Raw genomic sequence first — 23,782 nt, forward strand, 5'->3', positions numbered from 1 at the left:
AATATATTAGTCTCTAACACAAGTCAGTGATATTTTGAACAAGGAGTACAGAAAGGTATGGGATTGATCTTTGAAGTGAACTTTACATAGGCACATGAAATGTACAGATCTACAGATGGGTAATCTTGATATTGACTATAAAGAATTGGAGAGGTATAAAATTGACATCGTGGGAATTAAAGAAACTAGATGGAATGGAGTGCAGTTCAAAAGACAGAATGGTAAGTTTGTGGTTTACTCAGGAGGTGACTCGAAGCATCATGGGGATAGCTGTGATACTTAAGACAGTTTAGGCAAGAGCCTCCATGATGCTTTGAGTCCCCTCCTGAGTAAACCACCAGCTTACCATCCTATGTTTTGAGCTGTCCCACAAAGATAAGCCTGATGAAAAGAGTGGGGAATTCTGTGAAAACTTACAGACTGTTTTGGACTGCCTAAGAAGATATCCACTTTTCTTTATAGGGAATATTAAAGCTAAAGTAGGAAAGAGTATGAGAGTTAGGCCTGAATGTGGTATTTTTGGTCTGGATGATTGTTAATGCCTGTGGTGAAAAACTGTTGGAATTTGCTAACAGATTAGTTATTACTAACACCTGCTTCTAGAAACACCTACGACAAACCTATACTTGGACATCTAACATTGATAGGTCAAGACAGTTGATAGATTACATCCTGGCTCTTCAGCAGTGGAAGACAAGCATCTCTGATGTGATGTACATACTGGTACAGACCATCAGCTAGTAAAAGCTAAAGTAAGACTGAGACTCCAAAACCTTCCAAGTCAGGCCTGTCCCCCTAGACTGGATGTCAAAGTAATCTTTGGTAGGTTCACAGAAGAAACACCGACTCGTTTGGAGGATCTTTTGGACACTCCTTAAGTGAGGAGAATTCACTTGAAATTCTGTGGGAAGGAGTCAAGATTATAATATAGGATACATCCAAGCTGTATCTAGACCCATTTAGAGACTGGTGGATATCAGTCTATAGGACTATGTAATCTCCTATAAGAATATAGGAGATTACATAGACCAAATTGAATGTCATCAAAGACAGGAATGGAGCAATATTAACAGAAGAATTGGGAATCAAAAAGGGATGAAAGAATACTGTGAGGAACTGCACAGCAGAGCAAATAAAAAAAATTTGGAGTTGTCCTCTCACCAGGAAAGTTTCAATTTGGAACCTTCTCCACTTAGTCATGAAGTTGAAAGAGTAGTTAAACAGCTGAACAACAATAAGGCCCTGGGTGCAGATCGAATCCTAGCAGAGTTAGTTAAGATCACAGGGGATGAAGAGATAGGGTATTTAGTAGATTCATTGATATAGGAGACAGGAACATGGCCTAGAGACTAGAAGAAGTCAGTTTTCATACCACTACACAAGAAGTGAGATATGAAGGATTGCAAGAACAACTATAATTATTAGTTTAATGTCTCATGCAAGCAAGATTTTATCAAAGATCATTGTAGATAGGATTGAGGCCAAAGTTGAGGCAGAGATGCCTGAGGAACAAGCAGGTTTTAGGAAAAGTAAGATTACCAGAGATCAGATCCTTTGCCATATGCAGATAATAGAAAAGTAAATAAAATTTAGACTCCCTGTGTAATGTGTTTCATAGACTAAAGTTTTTGACTGTGTTCAACATGTGAACCTGCGGGCAGTAATTAAAATAATAGGTTTTTCTCAACACATTATCGGGTTGATAGCTACTGGTGAAGTGAGCAAGAAGCCACGATAAGAACAGCTGCTGGATTAACTGATTGGCTTCAAGTTTCAAAAGAGAGTTAGGCAAAGATGTCTACTTTTTCCTCACTTGTTTAGTATCTATGCTGAGGACCAGTGGCAGCTCGTGGCTTGAAATCATGGGAGTACTGCAACTTTCGAAATATACGTACATACTGTAAGTACAGTGTATACGTGTTTGGATAAAATATCAAAATTATGGTAAAAATTTTTTTAAAAAAATTAAACATGAAAAAATATTGTTTATTATTGATAAAATTATACAGTTTGGTAAAATTCAAAATTACTTAAAAATAAAATATATTTTTCTTGTTTTGTTTCATGATAAAATATTGTTTATTATCGATAAAATTATGCAGTTTAATATAATTCAAAATTACTTAAAAAATGAAATCCATTCCTTTAATTGTAATTAAAGGAATGGGTTTAAATATTTGGACATTACAATTAAAGGATTTAATTGTAATGTTCAAAAATTGTAAAGAGATAGAGTAAACACGATAAGTACTATGAACACTCTACTACTGGTGCAAACTGCATATAAACAACAGTGGAACTGCCTGACGGACGGTGCTGTATTGCACGCATAGCAATATGACACTGTGGTAAACAAAGTGTTTCTAATGTCCTTCGCCCTCCTAAGTGCTACAAGATGATTTTTTATTATTTTTTATACAAAATAAGAAAATTGTATAGGATGTTGATGATAAAATTAAATATTGCAAGTAAATATAAATAAATTAATAAATATATTTATATATTGAGAAAAATTGGGGGTGCTGCAGCTCCGCAATGCCTATACATGAGCTACCCCTGCTGAGGACATCATGCATGTAGCATTTGATGAACTCAAAACAGGAATTAGGATAGGTGGTAGATTGATCAGTAATCTAAGGTATGCTGATGATACAGTACTCCTTTGTAATGACAGGGAAGAGCAGAGGACTTCAGCTCAATCCTAGCAAGATAAAGATTGTTCTTAAAGGAAATACAGACAGGGAAGCATCTGAGAAACAAGTGTACCTTAATGGAGAAAGAATTGAGGAAGTCAGCACGTTTGAGTACCTGGGATCCATTATTAATGTGAAGAATTGCTGTTCAGAAGATGTCTCAGAAGAAGATTAGGAATGGCTGAAACAACAGTCAGAGACTTGCCTAAAATCTGGAAAGATGGATCTATCTCCACAGGAACACAGCTGGGGATTTTGGATACAGCTGTTTTTCCAACAGCGACTTATGGATGTGAGACATGGAACCTAAAGAAATCAGATAAGAAAAGGATAGCTGCTTTTGAGATGTAGTGTTACAGGATGGATTACTGTTAAGATATCATATACTGAAAGGCAGAGAAATGGATGGGTGTTAGAAAGGATCAGTAGAACTTTAAGGCTCCTTAAGGATATTGACAGAAGATAGTTAAAATACTTTGGACACATTGAAAGGATGGAAGGAGGACTTCTCACAACAGTAACAGAAGGTAAAGTTCCTAGAAAAAGAGAAAGGGGTTTAGACTGTCAAGGAACTGATCTTCAGAGAGTTGAAGACTCCAGAAAAGCATACAATAGGACCACATGGTGAGGACTGGTGTGGCACATCACCAAGCATCTAACTGACCATATGGCATCTGTGGATGTTCAATGTACAGATGGATGGATGGATGAGCAGGTTCTCACCAAATAAGATGGTTTTTGAAGTTGTTTCAGGAATGGGATATTGATGGTACGATTGCTGCACTCCAGAGAGAAGCACTCGTGGTTATAAAGTCCAGGTATGATGAAAATATCAGTGGTGGAATAGACATATTGGTATGAGATGCTATTGATATTTTCTTAACTATCACCTTCTCAGCGTAAGTGGATTTTATGGCAGGTGGATGATACAACTACAAAATATATCAGCTTCCTCTTTGCAACCTGATATATTTTGTTCTTGTATTTTTTCCCCCCATCCTTCCACCTCTGACATGCATGAGAATAGACTGGATGATCTCCTTGACAATCAACAGATTTAGTTTACTTTGCAGAGCAAGATTTATTATCATGCTTTTTACTACCACATCGGGCATAGGTGGTAAAACTATGATAGATAGTTTGTGCATGCCCGTATTTTGACATTTAAAGCATCAGCAGATGGGATGCACACTAACAGAAGAATTGATATACTCAGCTTTTATAGATATTGAAAGCTTGCTTACTTATTCTCTTTGTGCCTCATGCACATAAGGCCGAGATATGGTTTTTCCAGATACCTCTATCACTGACCACCAGCCAGCATCTTCATTCCATTTCTGTCATTCTCTGCCAAGTTAATTTAGGCCTTCTCCCTTTATTGGAAGCTTAAGTGTATCAAAATTAAGGATAAAGTATGTAAGGTTCATCTGGTTCCTGATCAGAACTAGATGACCACACCTGCATACCAGAATTCAAATCGTATCTGTCCTCAATCTTTAAGCTCTCAACATATCTCCTCATCTGGGACATATCTCATTCTAATATCACTCCTGTAGAAGAGTTTAGTGATTTATGTTGCTATAATTATTATTCCATGTATTGATGCTGCTCTCAGCAGTGTACATGAATGTTGCCAACATATTTCAACAATGTTAAAAGTTATTTCACTTTGATATAAATTAAATAAAGAAGCAAACAAAGTTTGTGCTTGAAATATCATGACTAGGCTACTTGTATATAGAGGCTTCTATATCTATATTTACTGTTTTAAGGATACTTGTGACATGAGACTGAATGATAAATGCACGTAAACACAAGAAAGATATTTAATTAACCAAATATTTCAGTCTGGAAATAGCAGACCATCTTCAGTGGTATTACAAGAACATTTTTAGAAAATACAAGCTAGAATACTAACAATAGATCGTTAAAAATAGAACAAGCCGTGTGATGTTATATCACTAAGCTTAGTGATATAACAGTAAGCTTAGTGATGTTATATCACTAAGCTTAATGCCACGTGATGTTATATCACTAAACTTAGTGTTATAACACTAAGCTTAATGCCGCGTGATGTTATATCACTAAGCTTAGTGATATAATATCAGCGGCGTGTTCTATTTTTAACGATCTATTGTTAGTATTCTAGCTTGTGTTTTCTAAAAATGTTCTTGTAATACCACTGAAGATGGTCTGCTATTTCCAGACTGAAATATTTGGTTAATTAAATATCTTTCTTGTGTTTATGTGCATTTATCATTCTTTATTAAGACAGTTAATTTGAAGTTAGCCTCTACATACATGTGGCAAGTTTCTAACTTGCGCCCCCTAATCCAGAAATGACAAAAAATTGGAAAAATTTAAATGTAACAAGTTAAATTTTACTAAATGCAATATGTTAAATACTTTCTATTAATCCCATCAAAATGAGTTGCAGTGTGTTGCAGAATTTGTGTCTAAAGCGGCGTATTGTCAAAATTTATAAATACAATATAAAATAGCAGACTTTTATATCTATTTATTTCTTCTGTTTTGTGACCCAAACCTAGTTGCGGGTGCCTCTTTCGCCACATCCTCATTACGGCACTACATGTAGCCTTCATGACTAGGCTACATGTATGTAGTTGTTAGCCTCTACATACATATAGCCTAGTCATGAAGATATTTTGCATACAAACTTTGTTTGTTTACACTTGGATAAAGGACAAAACAAGAATATAATTTCTTGGCATCCCTAATTTAATTTATAACCAAGTGAAAAAGATTTCAATATCTAGCTGTAATCCAGAGTATTTTAATAATAATATATTACACCTTTTCAATGTGGGAGATATATGAATTTTGCATTACTTCAACCTTGGTATCTAGAGAAAGAAAAATGGCGCCTGTCATGAAGAGTTTACGTGTACTTGTTACTAAAGTTACTAATCATGCGTTTTGATTAATGTGATATTTTTTGGGGGAATTCTGAATGATTTTTAGAGGTAAGCTTCTTCGTTTTGTGACTATTTTTCCACTTATATTGTTTAGCTGGTAGACTATTGTGTTAGTTATTGCTGGCAGTTCTCTACAGAAATTTTGCTAGCAGGTCTCTAGACCTGCAGGATTTATATTTGCTCTCATACACAATTAAATCGATATGTGCGTCCTGACTTGGACGTTGTCACTGACTTGCTTGACGAAGTTCAAACTAAAATGGCCTGTTAACTTGATTGATCCCGACATCATTGTCGACTCTCTTGACAAATAGCTAGCACTCACTTTCATTAAAAAGCTTCTTAAAAAATTTGAACAAGAATGGCCTGGCTACTTAAACTTATATTCTTTACCCGAAGTTGATGATGAAGAAAATGAAGACTCTCCTGAAATGGAGGAAAAGCTCAATTTACTGGTGTCTGCCCCTAATCCCACTGATCAAGAAGAAACTCACGCTTGTAAGAAGCAAAAAACTCTCTCTTCTGAACCAACAAATGAAGTTGGTATGGACAAAGACTCCCCCAATTCAGACTCCTCCACCTCTCCCAATGAGAAGGTTCCACCAATTATCCTAAGGGAGAAGCAGAGATGGACAACCCTAAGAACCACCATGGCTAACCTACAAATAAATTATAGATTGGCTAAAAATGTAGATGAGGGCATAAAAATTCAGCCTGCCGCGGTGGCTGATTATAGAAATCGTACAAAGGAGCTGGACGCAAGAGGAATACAATACCATACATTTTCACTTACCTCCGAAAAAAATCTGAAAGTGGTCCTCCAAGGAGTCTCCAAAGATATTGACATGGATGAAATAGTCACTGACCTCAACTTACAGGATCAACCTCCCATAAAGGCCAGTAGAATGTTCAGATCAAATAAGATACCTATGCCCCTAGTTTTAGTAGAGATTCATAACATTTACAAGGAAATTTACAATCTAAAAGTCATTGAAGAAAAGAGCATCTTCTGGGCAGTGCCACAGATGCCAGAAGTTTGGCCATGCTTAAAATGTGGCGAGAATCACTCCACAAACACTTGCACCAAGCTAAAATCCACCTCGGCTAAGTGCACTAATTGTGACGGTCCTCACCCCGCTAATTATAGAGGGTCTATTCATCACCCCAAAAACAGATGAAACGATCCAAATAGTCAACCTACCTCGTCATATAGTGCGAGAGTTTCTGAAATTCAAGCTCCTCAGTCCTCCAAAAGTGAGAACATGAACAGATGCTCACTCATCATTAACTGAGCCCCTTAAGAAAATGAATCTTCAACATCAAACGAGAACATATGCCAATGTGGCCCGCTCCAAACAGATAGTACAAAACCAGAAGCTGGCTAATCCACATTCAAATCTATCAGCTATTATCACCTCTTCTCTTGCAAATATGCTGCAGGATTTCAGCAACACAAACCCATCACCAAGTGTTACAAAAAGATTTTTACAGCAAACTCAATCCATATTATCTGCACTCTCTGATGCATAGGAAAAAAAATCACTCAAGATTCGCTTAGGATTATTGCTTGGAACGCCAACAGTATCAAAAACAAAGTATTGGAAATCCAGGAATTCAATAATAGATATAATCCAGATATACTTCTAATCAATGAAACTCACCTGAGGCCTGCTGACAACCTAAAAATCAGACGGTATCAGGTTTACAGAAACGTCAGACTTGGGGACTTGGGTATAGAGGTGGAGGTACAGCCACCCTTATCAAAAACTATATAAACCATCATTCAATAACCAACCCTGCAACCACCAACCTCAAAATCACAGCTTAAAAGGTCCGGTCACCATTGCTGGAGACTTCAATGCAAAACATCCTGCTTGGAACAGTAAATCTACCAACAAAAATGGTCGCATACTGTTTAACTACTCGAGTTCCAATTGCACAGCTGTGGCTGGTCCTTCAATACCAACTCATCTCAGTCCAGTTGGCTCCTCCGACGTCCTATATCTAGGATGTCGGAGGAGCCAACGATGTCCTCCAAAATGTCAAATTGCAGTACAACTTGGATTCACTTGACAAATTAACCTCTGTGACCACAACCCTATTCTGCTCCAATTAGGCAATCAGAAGGGACTGTCCCCCCCACCGCCTCCACCTTCGTACCTTGGGAAAAATTATCCAATGTGCTCCCAAACTACTTTGGTCCTGTTCCTCATATTAACTCTAAAGAAGAAATTGATTTGGCAGTCAATAAATTTACTCAACAAATCAATGCAGTCTTATCATCTATCACCTCAAATATGCCTACTTCTTAGCCTAAAAGACTTCCAGAAGATATTATGAGCTTGATCAGGGAGAAAAATAAGGCAAGAAAAAGATACTTTAATACCAAGGCTCCCCAATATAAAAAGTCACTCAACCGGTTGAATAGTGCAGTGAGAGATGCACTGAAGGCCCACAGAAACAAACTATGGGAAGATAAATTAGTTTCCATTTCACCCAGTGATCAAACCGTTTGGAAACTGTTAAGAAAGAAATATCAAAAATAAAAATAAAACTCTTCCTCCTCTCAAATCAGATTTAGGCATAGTTCACTCAGATGCTGAAAAAGTCAAAACTATAGTCAAAAACTTAGAAAAGCAGTGTAACCCTTCATATGATAACCTGAACTTCAATCATATTTATAAAATCCACTGCCATGTCAGATACGTACTAAAACAGTGTGATACCTGTACTAGCCAACTCACACCTACTTCTCCAGCCGAAATCTACGACATCATACAAAATTTAAAAAATAAAAAAGCTCCTGAACCTGATGGCATCCCTAATAAAGTTATTAAACTGCTACCCCTAAAGGCCATCGTACATCTTACAACAATAATAAATTCCATGCTTAGATTCAAATACTTTCCCTATGCTTGGAAGTTGGCTGATGTGGTCCCTGTTTATAAGCCTGGTAAGGACTATAGCTGCCACAAAGTTATCGCCCCATCAGTCTGATTTCCAATTTGGTCAAAATCGCTGAAAAAGTCATCCTCTCCAAAATTCAAGTTTCTGTAAACAAGCTAAATATCCTACCTTTAGAGCAGTTTGGTTTTCGCAAACTCCACAGCACTACTCAACAGATCCATAGACTAGTTGAATACATTACTACCAGCTTCAACTGCCATCAATACACCGGAGCAGTCTTTCTTGACTTAGAAAAGGCCTTCGACAAATTATGGCACTTTGGACTCCTATACAAGCTGATTTTAGCTGGCATTCCATTGGATCTGATCCACCTCATTAAGTCCTTTCTTTCTGGAAGAAGCATGCAAGTTAAACTAAATGGGGCGGTATCTACCCAGTGGCGTATCTTGGCTGGAGTGCTTCAAGGATCCCTCTTGGTGCCGATACTTTTCTCGATTCACATGGCAGACATCCTACATAACCGATGTCATCTACCATTGCTCTCTATGCCGACAATACAGCAATACTGGTCAGATCTCTTAAACCGCATCTTGTTACAAAGAAACTACGAGATAACCTGCTGAAACTGGAACACTGGTTCTCCATTTGGAGACTGCAAGTAAACCCTCAAAAAACCAGTGCTCTTCTGTTCACAAAAAATTCAACATCTCCCAAAGAACACATCTTTCTATTTAACATCAGGATTTCCTGGAAAACAGAAGCCAAATATCTTGGCATACTGCTAGACAGAAGACTTACCTTCAGCCCACATACAAAATCCTTATGTGCAAAGGTATCAAAAGTCATATCACAGCTTTACCCTCTTATCAATAGGAACAGCAAACTAGATATTAAAATCAAATTGCTCCTTAACCAGTTGATGATTCGTCCCATTATCATTTATGCATCCCCTGCCTGAAGCCATATTTCAAGCTCAAATATCCTTAAACTGCAAAACAAATGCTTACGCATGATCTTAAATGCACCATGGTATACATCAGAAATGTTCAACTTCATCGAGACACAAATGTCCCTTATATCTACTCTTTCCTGCAATCTCTCGCAGTAAAGTACTTCTCAAAATCGTCCTTGCATCCAAATGAATTAGTCCAACAAGCAGCAAATTATAATGAATCGTAATTATGCAAATATAGATGACCTAAGGCCATTCTAGTTCCCTTTCAAGATCTATAACTTGCCAACTCGGGCTGAGCACGTAACTCATAAATTTTTCCCTACACAGTAACCTTATCAGATAGCAGGGATTAAAAGCATTATGCTTCACCCTTATAGACAGTAGCGTTCTGCGACCTTGGTATCTATTCTTGGTCTGGTTCCCACTGATGAGTCCTCAAGTTTAGTTACCACTGATGACATTTATAAATGCTTGTTATTGGGTTTACCTACTTTCCGGGGGGGGAGGGGGGGTAGAGCGGTTCTACCCAGTGGCAAGTTTTTGCATGTCATTGTGTGGAACTTTCACCGAGTTTCCTGTCCTGAAATGCTGAGTTTAGTAATCATCCTTTAGGGTCACTCAGAGTTTTTGGAGTGGTATTCCCTCACTTTAACTTACCTCAATAAAGATCAAAAGTGGTCTGGGTAGCCCTTCCCATAATGCACATCCAAAAGGTATCCCATGTGTGCTTTGCATCATGGGATACTAAGGCAATTAATGTGAAGTCATTAGCATCTATATACAAGTAGTCAGTTATGAAGATACTTCACATGCAAACTTTGTTGGCTTACACTTGAATAAAGGATTAAACAAGAATATAATTTCTTGGCATCTTTAATTTTATGATTTTTCAACAAGGACATCACCAGAACGTAGTTTAACTGTTTTGGAAGATCCTGGAAGTCTTTCTTAACTCTTTTGAATAAAGGACAATATTCTTCCTATTGGCTTTTCATCTATTGCATGGATTATGAGAAACACTTGTACATTATGCTGGTGTCATATCTTTTGTTGTCAAATGAATCTGTACTTCATTGGGACCTCGTGAAGGACCCTGAAGAATTCATACTTAAGGGTTTTTTTTTTTTCCTTGTCTAAAATCTGGAAGGATTTATCTGTCTCCACAGGGACAAAATTGAGCATTCTAGATGTAGCTGTTTCAACAGCAACTTATATCTGACTGTATTACTACTAAATGTTCATAATAATATTTTTTTTTATTATTTAATTTAGGTTTTGTAATCAGCAGAAACTTAAAATTGTTCCTTTGAACTAAAATAGTGTAATTCTGCCAGCTCAACTGCAACCAAGACATGATTTAGTAAGCACATGCTATGTGACTATACTTGTGATTCATTTTAAATATAGTTACTAGTCTTTCTCCCCAATGTCCATGTTACACTGGATAAAATATATTGGAGTTTTTTTTTTTTAAGAATATTCTATATTTTTTTGTATGTGTAAGCCATATAAGTATCTAGAAATATGTCTGGTAATCATTTCCTACTATGCTGTTCAGATATGTACAGCTGCTTTCTTTAATCCTCTAAAAATCCTACACTTCTCCCTGACTAGAAGCTTCTGTAGAATCATAAAGCAATTAAGACCCAAATTTTCCAGTTTCCCATTCTTATGTTTATTCGTATCACTCTACTTGATACTATCTGCATTGAAGAAAATTATCCACTTATTTCGTGTTGAATACTATGCCTACTCCATAGTATAGAATGTGGAGAGAAAAGTGGCTGGTTATCTCTTGTAATTCTCCTTCCTTTCCTTAATCATTATAGCCTGATTATAATTTTGTATTTGTTATTTAGAATAATCTCACCTTTTCTGTCTTCTTTGTTTCGGTAACATCCAGTGCTTTTTTTCTAGAAAAAAAAGGTGCCGGAACTCACATCTTGTTAAGCTTTTTATTATAGAAAACGATATTCAAATAATTTAAATGAAATATAAAGCAGCTTTTGCTATCACAGAGTTGCATAAATTAATTAAATATAATTTATCTTCAGTATTTTTTTATTTTAGACATGATCAAATGTAAAATTAAACAAATTAAAATATACAACCAAAGACCAAATATCAAAGTAAATTTGTAAAAGCATTATATAATTTAAGAGAAGTTCATAGTGTTTTCCAAAGTTTATTCAATTCTTGTCGAACAAATCGTCTCGACTCCTTTCTTTGCTCGTAGTATCTAAGGCTGAATGTCGTCTGCTAAGTTACCACAGATCAACATACTTTGAAGGATCAGAAAGTCTTAAAGTTGGTCCAACGAGTTTGATGAATAAAAAGTGCCGAAACTGTTTTATTCTTCAACGAAGCTCTTGTTGGGGTGATAATTAAATTCATCTGTGTTCACATTCACTTGATGAACTGGGAATGGTATTCAGAGCATGTACCAAACGCAATAGTTTTCCTGGGTATGTCTTATCAAGAATGTATTCACAGAATCCACGAATCATTTCTCTTTCATTTAGTTGCAGTTGGATTGACAAATTTCTAATTTCCGCCTCTCCGAATGTTAGCTGAGCGTCAATAGCTTAAGGCCAATGTTTTTGATCAAACACGCGAGCCCAACATCTTCGCTATCAAGCCAACTCTTTCAATTTGGTATAAAATGTTTTTGGGTCAATAGGAGGATTATTTTTTGGAGCTTTTTCGTGAAGTAAAACTCCACAAAAGCTCAGATCACGTACAGCAGCTGCAGAACATCTATAATAGGATCCAAAATTCTGTCTTCTTTCTTCAAAAACTTGTACAAGTGCATTTAGTTTTTTGATTTGCCTTGTAAAGGTTCATATCACTGTCTTGCAGTCCAAACTTAATTCAGACAATTCTTGGAGAGCATCATACATCAATCCTAGATCCAATAAAAAGTCTGTAGATGTTATTTTTCTTCTTAAGCGATCATAAGTACATTTATCATTTTTATCTCTCCTAGGATCATGCATCACATCTTAAAAATGATGCACTAGAGATTCAAAATTATTCCATACAGCTAAAACTGAACAGAAACTAGATGACACCCATTGAGTACTTAAAATTCTTCCAATTTTCAGCAGCTCAACCTCAATTGATTCTACACATAAATGCAACTCTCTACTGTTTTTTGGCAAAGCATGGTATGGGACATAAAGTTTATCAATAAATGATTTGAATCTATTGATTCCTGAAATTTCCTTTACAGCATCACTTACTGATAATTCTGGTCTGTGATTAGCAAAATGGCAAACTATAATAGAAGGAAATTTTTCTGACAGCAATTTTTTAACTCTACTTTTACACCCTAACATTACAGCAGCAGCATCGCATGCTAGAGAAACTAAATATTTTTTTAAAAAGTAATCTTCTGTCATCCCATAATAGTTAAGACATTAGAGTAAGGAATCGAATACACTTTTTGCTGTTACGTTTTCAAGTTCGATCAAGTCCAGAAATAAATTTATCGGTGAATTAATTCCAACACCTTCGATCCAGCATCAAATATACACTATGAGAGTGGTTTTATTGCTTATTGTTGTTGATTCATCAGTTATCAGTGAAATTATATTTTTGGATTGTACGATTTCCTTAAACACGTTTTCTCATTCCTTCACTTACATATTCACAATATTAATACATGCATTTGTTGAATGAAGAATATGACCCATTTTCAATTCCGTATAGTTCTTGCAGATCAATTTCACTTTCAAAATTATGGAATGATTGGTTTTCCTTTGCTACTTTATATGCAGTTCGAAAATTTTTTGCGTTTATTTCTTTTTCACGAGATAATGATTTTAAAAAAACATTTTCAAGGGTCTTTTTTACGGCTTCAGAAACAATTTTTAACACTGCTTTGTGTGCAGCAGATTCTCTGTGATCGAACATTTTTTTTTTTTTTTTTTTTTTTTCAAAGTGAGCTCATCTGTAGCTTCCTATCTTTGCCAGAATATGTAATCTCAGTGTTGGCCCATTCTTTGGAAATTTTCATTCCCATCTTTGTTTCAATTCCAAGAGTTCTAACTTTTCTGCAAGGTGTACAGCCAAGTTTCTTTTTGCAAATATACATCCATTCGTTTTTCGAGCAAATATCTTTTTTTTTTATCTAATATCCATTAATTCGGCCAGTCATTTTCAGTTTGGCCTTGCTCCTCAAGATTAGCTTGAGATGATTCGAAAACATCAACTGACACCATTATTTCCATATTTTTTGATGTCGTGTCTGTTATTGCCGGCCTGGTTGGCCGAGTGGTTAGCGTATCTGCTCTCCAGCCAAAAGGCTGCGGGTTCAAATCCCACTGTGGCATGGATGTTTGTGAGTGTCTGTGAAAGTGGTAGATGGCGTTGGTGTTAGGTGATGAAGGTTGGTGGAGTAGTGAGACAAAGAGTTGTAGAGTAGATGCCCTCCCTCGATGAGTCTTTGGACTCCCTGGAGGTGTAATATAATATAATATATAATTATTCTGAGCTTTTGTAAATGTACGCGCGAACATTATTTCAAAAATTACTTTTGAAAAATCGAAAAAAAACTGTAAAAAAATAGGTGCCGGAACGCCATTCCATTGCGTTACGCCAGAGAAAAAGCATTGGTAACATCTATTGTATTGATCTGGTACTTCTCCAATTCTTCTGCTATTTCCACTTGTTAATGCTGATGGTGTCTTGAATTCTTCTAATGTTGAGTTGGAGTTTCTTCCGGTAGCTAACTTTTTGCTATTTTCTCTGATTCCTTGACAAAAAATTGCATTGGTCTTGTTTAACCAGGTGACACCCCCAGTGGCATGAAACTCCATCATGTTATACTGTCATTTCATTTTGGTTTAAGACAGTAAGAATACACTTTGGTCCTTTAAATCCCAAATTGCCAGTCTAACTTTGTTCATTCAGTATTCCAGTACATACCTACTTCTTCTCTCCCACAGTCCTAAATGGACTATTGGGTCACTCATGGTTGGTAGGTGATATTCTTTGTTAGCCTCCTCCAGTCATCTTGGTCTCTTGTTCTTGATGTCAGTTGAGAAAGGTAGGAATTTGTCCATTTTAATTGAGGTCGGCCCCTAACCCTTGATCCCAGAACGATTTCTTCTAGTGCTTGCTTTGGAATGCCATTAGCTCTCTCCACATGTCCGAACCATTTCATCTGTCTTCCTCTGATGACTGTCAGAATATTTTCCCTTTTTCTCACGTCTATTGAATCAATCAGTTTTCGACATTTTCATTGGTTTCGTGAGCGGTATAGGGAATTTCTAAAAGTCTTCTGTTAATTTTCATTTAAAAGACAGGAATCTCCTCTCATCTTCTCTCAATAAAGTCCAGGCCTCACAACCATTACCAAAGTGTCAACTAGTCTTAGTCTGGTTGTGATTGCTATTCTGTTATCTCTCCACAATGGTTTTAACTTCTGTAGGGCCACGGTTGCCTTAGCAATTTGGTATTTAATGTTGGTTTTTGAGCAACCATCTTTACTCAACGTGCTTCCTAGATAAGTGAACGTGTTTCCATTCTCAATTTGTTTATTGTCAGTTTGTATCTTTAAGAGTTCAGTGTCTGATTTTGAGGTTATCATTGTTTTTGTTTTTTGCAGGTTTAGGTCTAATCCATATTTTTTTAATTTACTGAAAATGCAGCTGGTTATCTCTTGTAATTCTTCACTTTCTGCTAGAAGATCGATATCGTCTGCAAAATGTAAGTTGTTTATTCTTAGTCCACCAACTACCATTCCAGTGTCAGATTCATGAAGAGCTTCATCTATAACATATTCCAGAAAACAATTAAAAAGAAGAGGGGACAAGATGCATTCCTGCCTTACCACCGTTCTGCCCGGAACGGTTCACTGCTGTAATTTTTAATTTCAATTCTGATGTTGGATGAGGAATAAAGAGATTTAATAATCCTAATGATTTTGTTGTCAATACTGTAATGTTCTAAAATTTTTCATAATGCCTCGTGCCATATTGAGTCAGAAGCTTTTTGAAGGTCTGAAAAGTTGTGACAGATTATTTTGTTATGTTCTATGCATTTTTCACCTAGTATGTGTATTATAAATAACATACCTACTAATAGCACAAAAGTGTGAGGATTGGACCAGGTCTTATTCCTCAGTAAGTTTTCCACATTCCTTAAAAGACTACGTAGAAGTCTCATTCCAGTTATCTAGTTTTGGTTTTTAAGCAACCCCACTGTAAAACAGATCTTTTTTTATAATAAACCATGCATGTATTTGAATTAATGAACATTTCAGTTATTGCTGTGTCAAGTGCCTTTATAGTAAATTCACAAATCACAATCCCATCCAAAAGCACCCATAGACTCAGTGTAGTGGAAATTCACAAGGCAATCTTCCACTGGATAAACTACTCCTTTGATACAAGTTTTATTATAATGTAGAGTTGACTGTAGTTTTTAAGGAAAGTTTATTTTTCAGTATTATCTAAAATGTTTGTTTTCATTTAAAGTAGGCTCTTTTATTTGGATTATAAATTTTAGTTCATTTTTTAAATTATTGTTTTTGCTTTTTTCAGAACCAGTAAGCGTGGTACAGTTTTCACCAGATGGCCAGTATTTGCTTGCTGCTGTTGGGAGGCATATACGTGTATTTTACAATATTTCTGGTTATAAGAATACCATCAGGGACCTAGACCAAAAAAAGAAACAGGCATCAAATTCAACTATTAAATCAAGGTTGCAAGCACAGATAGAAGCTGCAGAGTAAGTATTTCACTTTTTACTAAGATGGTAAAATGGTGTAAAATTTTGCACTTTCATGTTTCATCATAGAATTTCCACACTGTGACTCTTTTTTTATTTTCTTTGTCATCTTTTTAATTTTGGGATCCTTTATGTATCAAACGTCATCAGCACAACCAGGTACCATAAACATAAAAAGCATCAGTGGAAAAAACAATTGAGCTGGCAGAAGAATTAAGATATACCATATTTTTCCATGTGTAAGGTGATACTTTTTTTCTAAAATTTTTACACCAAATATTGGGGGTCATCTTATACACGGGTGGTAACCGGTTGAGAGATCTGTGGTTGCCGTGGCGAAACTGCTGGTACCTTCCATGAACAGGCTTCCGCCAGTCACTAGCCTTTGTTAACTTTGTTGATTGACATCATTAACGGCTGAATCTGAATAAACCAAACTCTGAAAGCATTCATACATCTGCAACTCGTTGGCAGGGTAAATTAATGCATTAACAATATTTTGAGCACTAGTCCATAAAATTGTCCAAAAATGAAAAACGATTGTTTTTTATTTTCGGAAATATTACCTAATTACTAAATATACTTTGAATATTTAAAAATATATCAACTGTGTTCTGTTTTATGTTTAAAATATTGATTTCTTAATTTTGGGTTCGAAAAAGGGTTCGTCTTATATGGGGGAGGGCTTCTTATACACGGAAAAATACGGTATATCAACATAACTAGTGCTATTAAAGATCAGAACTGGTCATCTACATAATAAGCATCAGATGATATATTAAAGGACAATTTGTTATTTTCATTTTCCATTATTCTTCTCTTCACTGAAGATGGTTTACATTATACACGGGGCCAGCGGATGCGGGCTCCACTACGAAGGGGGCGCCGCCGCTGGGGCACGGTTCATAAGTTCATTTTTAAGAAACACAATTTTTATCATAAAAACAAAAAAATTCTTAGAATGAATATTAAAATAAATAAGGCAGGATACGCCGAATAAAAATTTTAAAAAATTGTGTATTGCCACCTCTTTGATCAGCCGGCAGTTTACAATTTTGCGGCGAGAGAAGGCTAAATGCTTGCCTACAGAATAGCGTGTCTACTGCAGTCTATCTAAAGTGAAATGGTGAACAGTTTTTATGCACAGAAACGAATTTTCGTACAAAACATTTTTTGCTAGTTAACCAGTCATATGGTACGCATCTCAGTAGGCTACTGATAGTAGCGCAGTGCTGACTATTATTTCGTCTCTGTGTCGTGTTGTGTAATAATTTATTGTGGGTATAAAATAGAAATGGAATCAAAAATTAAAAAAGTTATCCAGTGTACAAAATCGTAAGCATCATGCTGCAAAAGAAGTAGATATTAAGAAACAAACTGGGGCTTTTAATATATTTGTTAAAATATTAAAATATTCTGATGTAGATTGTAACCAACTCAATACATCAAAAATCAGAGTTGAAGAATTGTGCACATCATCCAGTTTGTATGAACGTACTATTGCAACTATTGAACAAGATAACAAGATGCATAATTTAAGTGAAAAAACAGTTAAGAGATTTAATTGTAGTTGACTGCAAAACTAATGCATTGTTAGTCTCTGTAAATTTAGAAGATCCAGGTGAATGGGGAAATATTGATGAAAAATTACGAGTTTTAATTGAAATGGGGCCTATTCAAAAGAAAAATATAATATATTCCAGAGACACATATAGTCATAAATTTGGCAACACGTATTATTATAGTAAAATGGAAAATGGGGAGCTCGTGCCAAGAACATGGCTCATTTATTCCAAAACTTTAAATTCTGTTTTTTGCTTTTGTTGCAAACTTTTCATACCTACTGAATCAAGTAGTCTTGTAGAAGGTTATAACGATTGGAGAAATGTTAGTACAACTTTGCATAAACATGAGACTAGTTTAACTCACATGAAAAATTTCTTAAAATGGAAGGAACTTGATAAAAATTTAAAAAACAAAACTACTATTGATTGCCAGACTCAAAGCATGTATGAAATGGAAAAGAAACATTGGACAAGTGTTTTAGAACGCTTGATTGAAATTATAAAATTCCTTGGTAGCCAAAATTTAGCTTTTCGCGAATCATCTGATAAATTATATGAAAGGAATAACGGCAATTTTTTAAAATTAGTTGAACTGTTTTCGAAGTTTGATCCCGTTATGGAAAATCACGCTGAAAGAGCCCTACAACGAAACACTAGAGTACACTATTTGAGTAAAGACAGTCAAAATGAAATATTGGAAACTTTAAGTAACGCAATCAGAGATACAATTTTATTATCAATTCGAAAATCTAAATATTATTCCATAAGTTTAGACTGCACACATGATGGAAGTAAAACAGAACGAATAACCATTATTTTTCGCTTTGTTTCTTGTGACAATGGAACTGTCAAGATCAGGAAAAACTTTTTAGGTTTTGTAGGTGTATTAGTTGCCACAGGATGTGGTTTATGTGCAACAATAATGGAACATTCCCGTTGAAGACATGCGAAGGCAAGGGTATGACAATGGGGCAAATATGAAAGGGGAAAAAATGAGGCCTCCAAAATTTGCTTTTGACCAAAAATCCTCGAGCTTTTTACGTGCCATGTGCTGCTCATACTCTAAATTTAATCATTAACGATGCAGCCAAAGTGAATGCAGATACAATTATATTTCTTGAATAATTTCAAAGAAACTACAAATTCTTTTCATTCTGTTATTATCAATGGGCAATCCTTTTAAAGTTCACAAAAAATTTAACATTGAAACAGCCATCAGAAACGAGATGGGAAAGTAAAATTAATGCAATCCACCCTCTACGATATCAGTTACCAGAAATTTGAGATGCACTTTTTGAAATTTTAAATAATGAAAATTTTAATAAAGAAACTCAGCATGCAGCACAAACATTATGTGCTAAAATAAAGGACTACAAATTTATTTGCTTTCTTATAACTTGGCATGATTTACTTAACAGAATAAACAAACCCTGTGAATAAAATGCTTCAAGACAAAAATATGAACATTACACTTGCTTTAGAATCTATCGAAAACTTAAAAATATTCTTACAAGAGTATCAATCAGATACAAATTTTAAAGAAGTTCTAAAAATGGCAAAAGGACTGAGTGAAGAGATGGATAGAGAACAAGAATTTAGGTACGGAAGTTCGACGATGAAAGAAGACACAACAATTTGACTACAATCATCACGACGAAATGCCACAATCGCCAGAAGATAAATTTAGAGTGAATGTGTTTTATACCCTTCTAGATGTTGCAATGTGTTCGTTAATAGAACGTTTTGAACAACTAAAAACAGATTATGATAATTTCAATTTCTTGTATAGATTACTACAAATTAATAATGAAAATTTAGGAAAAAATTGTGAAGATTTAGAGATTCTCTTAAAAGACAGCGACAATGAAGACGTAAATACAATAGAACTATATGACAAGTTATGTGCTTTCCGGGATATTTTTCGGAAGGATAATTTAAATATTCAAAACCCTATCGATATTCTTAATTTTATTGTGTCCAATAATTTATCTTTCCATAACTTTTCAATTGCTTCAAGAATACTATTAACCTTACCTGTTAGTGTAGCGAACGGTGAACGTTCCTTTTCCAAGTTGAAATTGATTAAAACTTACTTAAGAACAAGTATGTCACGAAAAAGGCTTGTTAGTTTGGCGTAATAGCTATTGAAAATGATATATGTGCGGAATTAGACGTTAAGACAATTATTTCTAATTTTGTGAATATAAAATTCAAAAACCCTAAAATTTTAATTTATAAATTTTCAAGTATATTTATGTAATTTAATTTATTTTCTGTTATTCTGTAAAGATGTTACTTTTTGAATACTTATATTAAATGTTCTAATTATTTCTGAATTATTTTCTTATTTTCTCATCTATCTTGAGTTTCTTTTATTTTCCTAAAAGATAGTTCCACTTATAAAAAATTATTAAAATTTTTTTACAAGTTACTAAGAATTTAGTAGCCTGTAAAATGCAAGAATTTTTTAAACTTTAGTTCAAATAAATTTTAACTTTAATTAAAATTCATTTTAATTTTGTTACCGATTCTGGTCGGTGAGAAGGCTATAATCCCTGTATCATTATATTCAACGATTAAAGTGAAGTGGCTTTATCAAAATTTGCTTTAATTTTTGAGAATTTTTTGAATATTCGAGGTTTTTAATGATTATCCTGCCTATTCAACACCCCCCCAGTTCGTTACATTAAGCGAACCAAAGTGTGGCTGTTCTGTCAAAATTTATTTAAGAAATTTCAAATAATTTAAATTTTTATTATCGTAAAAGAACCACACACGCTCGGATAGTTACATGGGGCGCTTAGATAGAAATTGCATGCAGGCGGCAAAGACCCTAGCCCCAGTTCTGACTGTACAAACTAAAATATTTTTGTTAACTGCTCAATTTATTAAATAATCTTTACTGAGGGTATGCATTTATTCCACCTACAAATGGATGTCAGGTTTCTCTTCAATAAAAAATAAATAAAATATGAGGAAAGCTAGTGTTGTTTATGAGAAAATACAAAATTGTACAATTGACATTGAAAGTTTATTTTTCACTTAGTTATAGTATAATAAATTTAGTTTAATCCTTTATCCAAGTGTGAGCAAACAAAGTTTGCGCCTGAAAGTATCTTCAGGACTGGGGTAAGCTGGTACAACACCAGGGCAACTCATTGCAAAGGTGGAGCAAGCTACCAACACTCCTGTCTCAGTATCTCCTATAATGCAAAATTTTACATTATAGGAGATACTACCAACACTCCTGTCTCAGTATCTCCTATAATGCAAAATTTTGCATTATAGGAGATACTGAGACAGGAGTGTTGGTAGCTTGCTCCACCTTTGCAACGAGTTGCCCTAGTGTTGTACCACCTTATCTTAGTCCTGAAGATACTTTCTGGCGCAAACTTTGTTTGCTCACACTTGGGTAAAGGATTAAACCGAATTTATTGGACAATTGACACTTTTCTGTGTGCCTGAGATTCCACTGAAAATTCCGATATTAAAGAAGTAGAGGGATTTTTCATTAAGAAGAGTAGCTGTTAAGAAGAGAAAAAACTGTTACGAACCTTATCAACAGAATAGTTTTTGAAATGTTTTTGGAAATTTTAGAAGAAATGGCTATAAAACTGTAGAAATAATAAATGCATTAGATTTTTGCCCAGAACATGTACAAGTTAGGTCTGAAACAGTGATATACTTCTCATAATAGCCAAGATGCATAATCCACAATAATGTGGGTTATGCATCTTGAAGTCTGATCAGCATAAAGCAACCAATTTTTTTTTTTTTTTTTTTTTTTTTTTTTTTAATAAAAAAAAAAAACACTTTAAAATATTGTTCTTCATACTGGCAGCTAGATAATGTGCTGGACCAAATGTAAGAATAATGCTTTAGGAGGTTTCTAGGCCATCTAGAAAATAGCATTGTTGCTGTTGCTGGTGTGAAGCAGGTGTACTTTGACTTTCTCTAAGTACACCTGTGTACTTAGAGAGAGATTCTCTGTGTATATGTGACTTAAAAACTAAAGTCAGAGACGAGTAAATTACATGCAGAAAAAAAACTTTCTCAAAGCTTTTTGATATTCACTTTATAAATGTGTGTATGTGTGTGGTTCCATCTTTGATGTTCATGTCTTGCAAAACTACACCTACTTTTAAAAACAGAAATTAATATTTTAGCTGCTTTGAGAACTACTCATCTCACTTTTTTCTAATTATACATTCTTTGACCTTTTTCATCTCAAAGGTGGCATTTGTACATGTTCGTTCTGATATTGCCATATAGAGTTATCAATTTAGAATCTCCTCCTTTTGATTTTCTAAATGTTTATTTACTCCAACTTTCCAAATAGTGAAGTTTGGACTTTTCTTTAACAGATCCAGCATGTAGCAGTACTGCTGCATGCTGTTGATCTTGCAGAAATTGTCCATATACCTACAAGAATGCCAAATAACTCTAAACTTTCTCCAGACACTCTAGAGCTTTTCCTCACTAGTAACTTTTCTGCATATACTATGGATGTTGCTTATCCTCTAGGCAGTTCATATCCCAACTAGTGTTTTTTTTTTTTCCCCACGAAGAGCAACATTTTCAAAGCCAATCTCATCCGTGTGTGTTGTCCAGCATTATAAAATTGTCAAATGGGGATCCTCTTCATGTCTTCTGATGCAAACAATTGCAATGAACATACCACTGAAAATATTCATATCGATTCGAAAATATTTATTCTCCATTCCACTTTAAATGCTTCCCCTTATCTAACTAAGCCTTGGATTCCAAGAAATGTGCAAATGCAATGCAAGAGAAGAATATGAATTTAATTGAAGCTTTGTCTTCCTTTTCTATTTATACTGGAAAGCTCAAAATAGCTGCAAGCAAATTCCTTTTTCAAGGTGACACATCCAAATGATTGCGAAAGGACTAAATAATTTACACCAAAAAATACAAGTTTACAACAATATACAAGAAATTTCCACTTAGCTGTTAGATAAATTTCATCATTAGGATATCATTAGCATATCTTTTGTACTAACAGTAATGCTTTATAGGCTAATTTCCTTTTTTGTAACTGGAATTAACATTAAAATAAAAGGAAGTCATACTTTTTATTCCGTTTACAAACTGTTGGTCATGATATTTCCAAAACCAGCTTCTCCCGTTTTTTTTGTACTAAGATGATTGGAGTACATTTAACCACAGGAAAAAAAAAGTCTTGAAGCTTTTTACTTCATTTCTTGCATTCAATGTTCTGTCATTCTGACACACACAATATTCAATGTTCCTTTTGATTTTTCACCAGAAAGAGATCAGATGAATTGGGTCTAAACTGGATACAAAAAAATTTTTCTGGTCTATATGGCATTTTGTTTTGAAGATTCTGACTTCAGAGTTGACTTCAAAGTTCCTGGCAAATAAGTCAGCTTTTACTCTTACAGAATACAGAGACAAATGTAAGAAAGCTAAACAGTGTGTAAAACTAGCTAAACAAAAGTCATGGGAGGACTTTGGCAAGAATATAGAAAATAAATATCAAGAAGGTGGCAAAATATTCTGGAGGTTGTTGAAGAAGCTTAGGAATGGAGGAAAGAGTGCTGTAAAAGGAATTAGAGATGATAAAGGTGAAATGAAAACAGGAGAAAAAGATATCCTTGAAGTATGGAGTAATTACTTTGAAAAACTGCTAAATGAAACAAGTAGTGATGACAGCACAGTGATAAAAAACACTGACCAGGCATGCAGTCAGGAATACATATCCATACTTGAAGTAGAAAAAGCCATCAAAGGCTTGAAATGTGGAAAGGCAGCAGGAGTAGATGATATTCGACCAGAAATGCTGAAGTATGGTGGTATAAGAGTCTTACAGTGGCTGCACTGCATAGTTCAGAAAGCCTGGACAGAGGGACGAATTCCCGATGATTGGAGTAGAGCTCTCATAGTACTCATATATAAAAAGGGAAATAAAACTGAATGTGAGAATTACAGAGGTATTTCCCTACTGAGTGT

At 35.0% G+C, this 23,782-nt stretch overlaps 1 protein-coding gene across 1 annotated transcript in view; it reads left to right on the forward strand.

The window, feature by feature from the left end:
- The window catches only part of LOC150107834 (transducin beta-like protein 2), a 261,182-nt gene that overhangs the window by 222,730 nt on the left and 14,670 nt on the right, over positions 1-23,782 (forward strand). The window contains exon 9 of the mRNA XM_090391583.1: positions 16,040-16,226. Within this exon, the coding sequence (XP_090247709.1) occupies positions 16,040-16,226 (187 nt within the window). The remainder of the gene's footprint in view (positions 1-16,039; positions 16,227-23,782) is intronic.

Source organism: Typopeltis vanoorti, chromosome 4 (assembly GCF_054136105.1).
Source record: "Typopeltis vanoorti isolate ZY-2024b chromosome 4, IOZ_Tvanoo_1.0, whole genome shotgun sequence".
Lineage (NCBI taxonomy): Eukaryota > Metazoa > Arthropoda > Arachnida > Uropygi > Thelyphonidae > Typopeltis > Typopeltis vanoorti.